The sequence below is a fragment of the Palaemon carinicauda genome, chromosome 1, assembly GCF_036898095.1.
Source record: "Palaemon carinicauda isolate YSFRI2023 chromosome 1, ASM3689809v2, whole genome shotgun sequence".
In the NCBI taxonomy this organism is placed as follows: domain Eukaryota; kingdom Metazoa; phylum Arthropoda; class Malacostraca; order Decapoda; family Palaemonidae; genus Palaemon; species Palaemon carinicauda.
Genome location: NC_090725.1, coordinates 279463675 through 279476174, shown reverse-complemented (window position 1 = coordinate 279476174; position 12500 = coordinate 279463675). Strand labels below are relative to the sequence as shown.

The following is a 12500-nucleotide window of genomic DNA, read 5'->3' as shown; positions in this document are numbered from 1 at the left end:
TTATATATGTACACATATACAGTATGTATGTATTTATATAGATTTATTTATATATATATATATATATATATATATACAGTATATACATGTACAGTATGTATACATATAGATTTATATATATACAGTATGTACATGTACAGTATGTATCCATATATATTACATATATACATAATCTTATAATCATTTATATATATATACATATATATACATATATATATATATATATATATATATATATATATATATATATATTTATGTGTGTGTGTATAAGTATATGTGTGTGATAAAATTTGCACATTTAAACGTGTTTTTCATATTCAAATTAGGCAAATATTTTGATACCTTAATGTCTAGATTCTCTCTTATACCTTGAGATCAGAGACCCAAGGGGGAACCACTCAAAGACAGTAGCTTCTGGCCGTATATATATATATATATATATATATATATATATATATATATAAATCCCTTTCTGAGTAAGGATACCTTAACGTGGTGAATGGGTTTGCGTATCGCCATGATCAACAAAGCTGTACTAGTCAGGGTCGCCTAAGCTAGATTAGTTTGCTGTGAACAATCATACAAAAATCTCCCATCTTCACCAATTTGCATTGGCAACAGTGGTGATGAAGACTGGCCAAGCTCCAGACATGAATAAAGACATATCTGAGGCCTTTGTCCTGCAGTAGATTACTGGAAATGGGTGCATTTGTTGTTGTTTTGCTGTATATATTATATATACATGAATTTATACAATTTCCGCACTGTAATTGGTCAATGGCCACTTCCCAGTTGATAAGGATAAAAGAGACTCTTTAGCTATGGTAGCCAATTATTCTATGAGAATGACACCCATAATTAAACTATTGCTCGCCAGTCTTGGGTAGTGCCATAGCCTCTTGAGTTAGATGACTGTTGCTTGTGGGTACGTTCAGGCATACCATTTTATGTTTCCTCATTTCCCCGCGTCACTGGCTTATTTTGCCTATTTAAACTCCCGAGCTTATAAGACTTTTGTTGGTAAAGGAGGTATAAGACGGGCATGTTTTGCTCACCTGGTAGTGGCAGATTATATGTGAGACAGAAGGTTTTAAATCCAAAGTTATAGTATAAAGACGTTTGGTGAAAACGTAATATTTGTTGGTAACATCAAATGAACTAAAACGACTCGTAGGAGTCTAAAATTGTCAATAATAGGAAAAATCTGAAATGGAAAGATAGTAAAAGTACGGCAATGGTCACAAACTGAAGCCCGAGAGCTTGGTAATAAATAATTGTCAATCAGGAAGCTGGAAAAATAAGATTAAATGTTACGAATTATTACTGGATAAAAAAGTGAGTAACATGGAAGATGTAGTAGAAGAGAAGAGTGTGTTTAGTTTAGAACCATGTGTAGGGATGTATGAAGGTATCTTTGAGCTAACGCTCTGTACGCTGGTAAACAGTTGGTGTTGAGAGATACTGTTAAAATAATTAATTGTGCAGTACATGAAGAATTTTAGAAAAATAAAAACTAATAGGGTGAAAAATGGGAGGTTTAGGTATGTGAAAAAGATGAAAAGCCTTGCATGAGGTGGTTTGGACACATGGAAAGAATTTAGGACGATAGGTTAATGCAAGGAGCGATTGATTTCAGTTTTATAGAAAAGAGAGGAGATAGAAAGGGCTGGCCGGCTAGATTGAGTGAAAATGGTATTAGAATAGAATTGTTTCCTTTCCTCCCTGGATTACTTTTCCCTGTTAGAGCCCTTGGGCTTATAGCACCTTGCTTATCCAACTAAGGTTGTAGCTTGGCTAGTAATAATAGTGATAATAATAATCAATGAAGCCACTGAGTGAGGTTAAAGCTGAGGAGTTGAAGAATGAACATGACAGGATTATTTATACAAATTTTAAAGTTGAGGCTTTGGATACTTACCGTCAGTACTTGGATGTTGGTGAACGCCACCAGACACCTGGAAAGTAACTTGTAACAAGGGAAATAACATAGGATAAGTCCTCCTACCTTATCAGGACTTGAGTCTCTTTGGTTAGGAGTACAATTATAATGACTTTATTCACTCATCCATCAAAAGAAAGATACGTATTTTCGACTTTGCTGTATATGTTCCTGTTGAATAAAGGTTCTGATTTTTACCTTACTTCCAAAATCACACACACACACACACACACACACACACACACACCCTCCCAGTTGTAGGCCCTCGCGCTCTAAACATTTGAGTGTATACCACACGCAAGCTCCTAAAGTCTCTCTCTCTCTCTCTCTCTCTCTCTCTCTCTCTCTCTCTCTCTCTCTCTCTCTCATTAAGCAGAGCAAACACACACACGAACATACATGGTCTCATACTTGAAACGTATTGAAGGCATAAAATGTAAGTATGTTTGTTTAGGTTTCTCCCAAGTTAGAGTGAAATATATACATAAATTATTTTTACAAATAATATTTTCATATACATATATAAATACATATATATATATATATATATATATATATATATATATATATGTATATATATATATATATATATATATATATATATATATACAGTATATATACTGTAAATATATATATATATATATATATGTATATATATATAAATGTATATATATACTGTAAATATATATATATGTATATATATATATATATATATATATATATATATATATATATATATACATATATATATATATATATATATATATATACTGTATATATATAAATGTGTATGTATATATATAAATTAATTATTTCTCACAATATTTTCATATGCATATGCTGTATATATATATATATATATATATATATATATATATATATATATATATATATATATATTTATATATATATATATGTATGTATATATATATATATATATATATATATATATATATATATATTTAAATATTTGTGAGATATATGATTCAGGAGTAACAGTGACTCAAGTCCTTCTACTCTCAAGTAATTAAAAGAAACTAGACTTTCAACAATAAAAACATTTTTATTTTCGCACCTTACATAACATTTCAATAATAGTTGAAAACAATTCCCCGCTCTATCATAGCAATATGTTCGATAACATCTGTATGAATATCTGCATTTTCATCGTAGTCACTAAAGGGATCACAAGAGACTTGGGTATACAAGGAGTGTGATGACGTCACATTCGGTAGTTTGTAAAAGAATTGGATTTTATATAAATGTATTCTCGCATCAGTACAATGCAATCAGGTAATATCTTCAATGAATAAAGAAATGAATAATGATAAGTTGTGTAATTGAAATTGTTAAACTAAGGGTTGTGGTGGCCGATGTGTTAACGTCCCTGACTGGTGATCGCCGGACTGGGCTTTGAGTCCCGCTCAAACTCGATAGTTTCTTTGGTCGCTGCAACCTCACCATCCCTGTGTGAACTGAGGATGGGCAGCTTGGGGGAGCCTATAGGTGTATCTGTTGAATCATCAGCATGCTTTCTCTGGCCCTCCTTCGTCCTAGCTTGGGTGGAGATGGGGCTTGGGTGCAGATCATATGGTCAGTCGCTAGGGCATTGTCCTGCTTGATAGGGTAATGTGATTGTCCCTTGCCTCTGCCATTCATGAGTGGCATTTAAACCTTTAAACTAAAACATTTTAATAAGAATATTAGATCGTAAAACAGCATATTACATCAAACAAAACATTTTGTTAATAGAATATAACATTGACGCATCAGAATTTCTTTGCTGTATAAAATCCAGCGACAATATCATTAGGACACTAAAGCTGTCGTTCTTTATAACAATATCTCCCTAAAAAGAAATAAATCATTTCAAAATGTATATGTGAAATTCCTTTCATGAATAAATTATTATAGGTAGATGTTTATCAACGTTATTTATTCTTTTGAAAATAGTATATGAAAATAGAAAAGTAATTAATTTAATTCCGGATATATTTGAAAAAACTTATCAAAATAGTTGTATTTCATAATGATAACATAAAGGGAAGTAAATGCCAATGGGAACTACAGTATGCAATATCATTATTCGAACTTTTACAATATATCTATGTATATATATATATATATATATATATATATATATATATATATATATATATATATATATATATGTGTGTGTGTGTGTGTGTGTATATATATTTATTTATTTATATATATATATATATATATATATATATATATATATATATATATATAACTAGCTAAGCTACAACCCTAGTTAGAAAAGCATAATGCTACAAGCCATAGGGCTCCAACGAGAAAAGAGACTAAGTAAGGAAAGGAAATACAGTAAATGTATATGCATATGAGAATTAATGGATAAGAAATATAGAATGTTTTAAGATCGGTAACAAATATGAACTATATTCATATTTAAACTATGAATAGACTCGTACTACTTTGTTTAACAAAAAAAGTTTAATTCAAATATATATATAACTATATATATATGCATATATATGCGTGTGTATATATACATATGTATAGATATATAGATGTATATACATTATGTGTATATATATATATATATATATATATATATATATATATATATATATATATATATATATATATTTAGAGACGGAGAGGGAAACACACAAACACACACCCATAGTAACACACATATGTAATATAACAGCATATGCGAGTAATATATATATATATATATACATATATATATATATATATATATATATATATATATATATATATATATATGTTTATATATTTATATGTATATATATATATATATATATTTATACGTTTGTATATATATATATATATATATATATATATATATATACATATAAATGTATAATTATATATATATATGCATATATATATATATATATATATATATATATATACACACGCACATATATATTACATAATCATCATCATTATCTCCTATGTCTGTTGACGCAAAGGGCCTCGGTTAGATTTTGCCAGTCCTCTCTATCTTGAGCTTTTCAATCAAAACTTCTCTATTCATCATCTTCTTCACGCTATATAGTGCTCAGCCATGTAGACCTGGGCAAGGTCTATAGATATAAGCTTAATCTATAGACCTTGAGCCTGGGTCTTCCACCTCTTCTAGTGCCTTGTGGAGCCCAGTTGAAAGTTTGGTGAACTAATTTCCATCTACCCTTCACCATGATCTCACCCACACATGGCATTTGAGTAATCTCTCTTATGGTTTCATTTCTAATCCTTTCCTGCCATGTAACTCTCAATATTCTTCTGAGGGCTTTGTTCTCAAATCTACAAAATCTGCTGGATATTGTTTCATTGTCATACCACCGATCTCCCTAAACTGATATATAGTCTGATTTTTATATGTAATTTCATGTGATTTGATTTCCAAATTTTACATAACCTAGCCCTTGTTTGATTTGCTTTCTTCAGCCTTTCATTAAACTCATATTCTAAAGATCCTGTATTAGGTATTATAGTTCCTAAATATTTAATTGATTCCACCTCATTAATCCTATCTCCTTCCAAAGATATTTCATCTTCTATTGCATATTCCTTTCACATCATCTCTGTCTTTCTATTTATCCTGAGTCCAACCTCATATGATATTTCATGTATTCTGGTAAGCAAGCTTTGCAAGTCCTGTGGTGTTTTGCCAATAGGGACAGTGTCATCAGCATACTCTAGGTCCGCTAATTTCCTGTTGCCAATCCAATCCAATCCAATCCTTCTCCACGATCCCAACTGTTCTATACATTACAAGATCCATGAGGAGGATAAACAACATAAGTGACAACATATTCCCTTGGTGTACTCCACTGTTCACTGGAAATTCATTTAGTAGGATTCCACTAACAGTAACTTTGCATTTGAAATACTCATGAACCGACTTAATCAAATATACATATTTAAAAGGAATTCCATAATAATGCAGGATTCTCAACAAAATTGGCCGGTGCACATATCAAAGGCTTTTTCATAGTCCACAAATGCCATCAAAAGTTGATTTCTATATTCTACACATTGCTGTACAACATGTCTCAAAATGAAAATTTGGTCAGTACAACTTCTACCTTTTTCCAAATCCTGCTTGATCATATCTCAGCTTTTCATCAATCTTTCTATCTAGTCTCTTAGATTGAGTATACTATATATTTTTAGGACATCTAACGTAAGTGTGATACCTCTGTAATTATTGCAAGCAGTCAGACCTCTCTTTTTTTTTTTTTTTTTTTTCTTTTTTTTTCCCATTATCACCAACACTACTAGTTCCCTTTCAACAGGTTTTGCCTCTTCATGTCACATTATACAAAATAATCTTGTAAGTATTTTGTTATTCACTTCCTTTTCGGCCAATATCATCTCAGCAGTTATTCCATTGTATCCTGGGGCCTTCCATCTCTTTAGTTTTTTAATGATAGCTTCGACCTCAAATGCGCTGAATTCATTCATGGACACATCAAGGTCTTCCTCAGGTTCAGGTTTGTCAATCAAATTATTCCCTTCATATCTGATATTCATGACCTCACTAAAGTGTTCCATCCAACGTTGCCTTTCTTCATCTTCTGTTTTTATAACAGATACATCTCTCTTTTTAATGGGTATATGCTTCTTCTTCTTTGCCCCAGTATAGATTTCATTAGAAATTCTGTGTGTAACTCTTATACCATAACCACTCCCTGAATTCATAGCTTTGTCAGCCCCATCTGCTTTCCTGTCTAAATATTCTCATTTGAATTTGCTATCAATAATGGAATACCCGCTTTACCTCGTAATTTTCATTACTTCCTCGAAAACTTTCAACAATCAATTTCGGTCTTTGTCTCCTTTTTATAATAACCTAAGTATCATTTGATATCCATGACGTTCTCCTTGTAACTGCGTGTCCCAAGGCTTCACTACCAACTGACTGATATATGTTCTTCATGAATTGTATGTTCTTCATCTCTTAAAGTTTCTAAGACTGCAAATCGATTCCTACATTCAATTGCGAATGTTTCTCTGTGCTCATCTTCTAGAAGCTTAGTACATTTCTGTTGGGTGCTTTCAGTTTTGATTTCAGTGTGGCAATGAGGAGCTGGTGGTCACTACCAATACCTGCAACTCTATAGCTTCTTACATTTCTCAGAGTCCTCCTTCTCTCTTTATTAATAGCTATGTGATTCATTTGATTTTTGTAATTGCCACATGACGAAGTCTACGTATATTTGTGGATGTCCTTGTGCTGGAAAAGATTACCTTTAATAACAAGATTGTTTGTTGAACAAAAACTTATAAAGTGAGCCCCATTTTCATTTGCAACTTCGCCAAGACTCTTACCACTCATCACATTCTGTATACCTTGATTATCCCTTTTAACTTTAGCAGTGAAGTCACCCCCCACAATTTTCATCTCTCTCTCTCTCTCTCTCTCTCTCTCTCTCTCTCTCTCTCTCTCTCTCTCTCTCTCTCTCTCTCTCTCTCTCTCTTCTATTATACTCTGCAGTTCATCATAGTATTCATCTTTCCTTTCTTCAGGGGACTCATTTGTTGGTGCATAGCAAATTATAATATTCATGTTGCTTTGCTTTGATTTAAACTTTATTTACAGCTCTCCATTTCGTTAATGCATTTTCTGCTTTTGGTGTCATCATCATTTCTACCCCTTCTCTTCCAACTCCATCTGTTCTTCCTTAGTAGATATTGCCTTGGTCTAAGATTTCTTTACCAATCTCCTTATAACGTGTTTCACTTAGGGCCAAGATATCTAAAATATATTTCATAAATTCATTCTCCACTAGCTGTAACTTCCTAATCGAATTCATAGTTCTAACATTCCAATTACCAATTTTCAATTTTTCTTTAGTATTTATAAACCGGGAGATTCTTAGCACCCGGCTCCGTCCGGGACTGGAGTCATTATGTTATTTTAGCTTTCCTTAGACTGACTAAATCCATAGAGGATTCATTGGCTAAATTCATCAAAGGATATACAGTATATGCGTGTGTGTATTTATGTTTATATATACAGTATATATGTGTGTAGTGTATATATATTATATATAAATATATATATACGTATGTTATTATTATTATTATTATTATTATTACTAATATTATTATTATTATTATTATTATTGTTGTTGTTTTTATTATTATTAGTATTATCATTATTATTATTATTATTATTATTATTATTATTATTATTATTATTATTATTATTATTATTTAGCTGAGTTATAACCCTAGTTGGAAAAAGCAGAATGTAATTGCCCAAGGACTCCAACAGGAAAAAATATCCCAGTGAGGAAAAGAAATAAAGAAATAAATAAACTACATGAGAAGGAAAGAATAAAGAATATAAAATATAAAATATCCTGAAATAGATATGCCATATATAAACTATGAAGAGAGACTTGTGCCAATCTATTGAACATTTAAACTGCTGAAAATTCCATAAGTTATATATATGTATATATATATATATATATATATATATATATATATATATATATATATACATATATATATACCCTTTTGAGTTGGGATACTTTAATGTGGTGAAAGAGTTTGTATATCGCCATGAACAGCAAAGCTGTACTAGTCCATGCCACCAATACTAGATTGGTTTTCTGTAAGAGATCAGACTAAAGTCTCAGACTTTAACCAGTCCGCATTGGCCAACGTGGTGATGAAAATTGGCCAAACCCCAGACATATATAAAGAATATATATGAGGTCTTTGTCCTACAGTAGACTCGAAAATACTGCATTTATTGTTATGCATATATGCACGTATGTATATGTATATATACATATATCCTTATATCTATACATTACAAATATATATATATATATATATATATATATATATACATTATATTATATATATATATATATATATATATATATATATATATGTGTGTGTGTGTGTAAATACGGATGCATAGAATATATATATATATATATATATATATATATATATACATATATATATATATATGTATATATATATGTATATATATATATATATATATATATATATATTCATGTTTATATATATATGTGTGTGTGTGTATATATATATATACAGATATATACGTGTATATATACATATATATAAATATATATATATATATATATATATATATATGTATATATATATATATATATATATATATAAATAGATAAATATATACATATATGAATATATATATGTATATATATATATATATATATCGATATGTAATATATATATATATATATATATATATATATATATATATATATATATATATATATATAGATATATATATACCTCATATGTATAAATAAGAATGTATACATATATTGTATTAAAGAAAAAATATTATCCATGAATAAATTCAGAAAAGAGGCCAGGGAATCAGACATTCGTCCACATATTTTGTATGATATGAAATGCATGTAAATGGAAAAGTCACGTTCTCAAGAATGTCTCTTTCCTGAGGAAAGTAGTATATACATTTACTCACACATACGCACGCACAAGTGGGATTAATTGTTTGTATTTATTAGTTTTGCTATCTGAGTTACTTAGGAGAAATAGTCTGAAATATGAAGTGATTTTTTCGTAATTTTTTTTTTCTTTTTTTAGCTATTTTAGCTGTAAGTTATTCAGGAGGTTACTAACTGACTTAATTAATGTATACTGAAACTACAACAACAACGGCAACAACAACAAATGCAACTGCTTCTAGTCCACTGCAGGATAAAGTCTTCAGACAGTTTGGCTAGTTTTCATCACTACGCAGGCCAGTGAGGATTGGTTGGAGATTTTTGTCTGATATCTCACAGCAAACCAACCTTTTATGGGTGGCTTTGACTAATACAGCTTAGCCGATCATGACGATACACAAACCAGTTCACCACGGTAAGGTATCCCACAGTATCACAGTTCATCCTCACCTTGATCATCTTTTCCATCAAATTGAAAGAGAATCTCTCTCTCTCTCTCTCTCTCTCAAGGTGTATTAACTGGCAGTCTTAAGAACTGCGTTCGAATCTTGCAGTGAACGAGGGGAAAGAAGACAGGTGCGTTCATAAGAATTGGATTTACTCCTGTACACCTAAGCTGCAGATTGTGTACAGTTGGACACCGGAATTCGTGACCAAACACAAGAACCCTCCTCGCAGAAAGTGAATGAGACGGTTATTTCCTCAAAGCGATATGTTTCAGGAATTCTTGTGTCCTACTGTACTTAGTTGATAGTCGACTGTTGCGGGTCATTTCTCTCTTGTTTCCTCTTATAGTTAATAGTCCTTTATTGTAATTTAAGTATAAAATGCCACATTCAATCGCTCGAATACTTAAAAACGTAATTCTATTGATAAAGGAGACGATTTGATATTGTGCGCAGCAATTTCTTTTTAGATATTAAAAACATGTAATATTTAATTCTCGTATGAGATTTAAGTAATAAAGTTGTATGAATGAGTAATAAAATTAAACGATATAAAGAGCTATTTAGATTACAGTAAGCCCTTTCCTATAAAAGAAAATAGCAAAACAAACGAAATAAAAGTGACGAGAAAAAGCTAAATATTACGATTTTTTTAATATGCGTTTTACTGAATTTCTTGTAAAGTCTAATACTGCAAACTAATCTCATGTTTCTCACTAGTAAAAACCAATTGATTATGAAGCACTATCCTCGCATGATGAACAAAAAGGATTATTTTCTATTTTCTTCCTTTCGAACGCTCGAAAAACTAACAGGAAAAGGTAGAGACAAAAGAAGGAAGGATAATATTATATCCACGCTATATCCATATTGGTCTCGCTTCGACTTGACCAACATGTCATTACGCACACGCCGAGTCGAACTAGACGATACAACTAGCACAACTCATTAGACAAAAACGAGTCTACCCATCACGCAGTGCTGTCGTCTTTTGGTCAAAACTCATTCACAATGTCAATATTGGTTCCGCGGTGGTTAGCAATTAAATCGCTTCCCTCGTAATTAAATGTTCGTGACGGAAAGGCGAGTTTAAAAGTTAATCACTCGTGTTCTGAGAATCTCTCTCTCTCTCTCTCTCTCTCTCTCTCTCTCTCTCTCTCTCTCTCTCTCTCTCTCAGCAGTGTATAATTATATACATTTTAATACTAGATAAAACTATATATCTGTCTTATATATATATATATATATATATATATATATATATATATATATATATATATCGATATTCGAATAAACAGATAGCTTTCCATGTGCATATGTAGGCTACTGTACACACACACACACACACACACACATATATATATATATATATATATATATATATATATACACATATACAGTATATATGCATATTTATGTATATGCATATTCATGTATATGTGTGTGCGTATATATAAATTAACCATAGAGAGACAGAGAGAGCGATTTTAAACTCAAATCACGATTCGATGGCCGACCTGCAACTCCTAACATTATAAATTCCTCCCCAAACCCAACAGGAACGCAAGTCCAGATGGAGGGCCCCAGCGAGAGATACATGCAACAAAGCAGCATCCTATCTCTGGTGTGCAGCATCCGACACAAGGATGTCCAAGGACCCGACCAGGTGATGTGGTTCCACGGAGCAGTGAGATTGCATTACGATTCCCCGAGAGGAGGCATTGCTTTGCAGGTGAGGAATCCAATGGTTGTTTTGCTTGTTATCTATTATTTATTAGGTGACTGGTGTACGTGTCCCGTCAAAAATGAACGCTAGATATTTAAGACAGATACACAAATACACAAATTTAACTCTTTCCAATCTCTCCCCCTTACCTAACTGCAACTCGTAGGTTCGGCAATTTGTGGAGTGTGTGGTTTCCGATTTTACCTCTCAGAGTACTCCCTCTCACTACAGTATGGCTATTCCCTCTCCCCCTACCCAAGGGACAGGAGGGACCGTGTAGTCATACGTTTGGCAGTGTTGTTCTGCATGACAGGAAAATATATATATATATATATATATATATATATATATATATATATATATATATATATATATATATATATATATATATATATATATATATATGTGTGTGTGTGTGTGTGTGTATATATATACACGTATACACACACACACACACACATATATATATATATATATATATATATATATATATATATATGTGTGTGTGTGTGTGTATATATATACACGTATACACACACACACACACACACATATATATATATATATATATATATATGTGTGTGTGTGTTTATATATATAAACCAGACACTTGCTGTTTATTATATCATCATCATCATCATCTCCTCCTACGCCTATTGACGCAAAGGGCCTCGGTTGGATTTCACTAGTCGTCTCTATCTTGAGCTTTTAAATCGATACTTCTCCATTCGTCATCTACTTCGTGCTTCATAGTCCGAAGCCATGTATTCCTGGGTCTTCCGACTCTTCTAGTGCCTTGTGGAACCCAGTTGAAAGTTTGATGAAGTTATCTCTCTTGGGGAGTGCAAAGACCATGCCCAAACCATCGGCATCTACCCTAC

At 31.4% G+C, this 12500-nt stretch overlaps 1 protein-coding gene across 2 annotated transcripts in view; it reads left to right on the top strand.

Annotated features, from left to right (window-relative positions):
• LOC137644905 (zwei Ig domain protein zig-8-like) overlaps positions 1 to 12500 on the top strand; it is a 300708-nt gene that overhangs the window by 257948 nt on the left and 30260 nt on the right. For both annotated transcript variants that reach the window (XM_068377790.1, XM_068377785.1), the window contains exon 6: positions 11453 to 11625. In XM_068377790.1, the coding sequence (XP_068233891.1) occupies positions 11453 to 11625 (173 nt within the window). The remainder of the gene's footprint in view (positions 1 to 11452; positions 11626 to 12500) is intronic.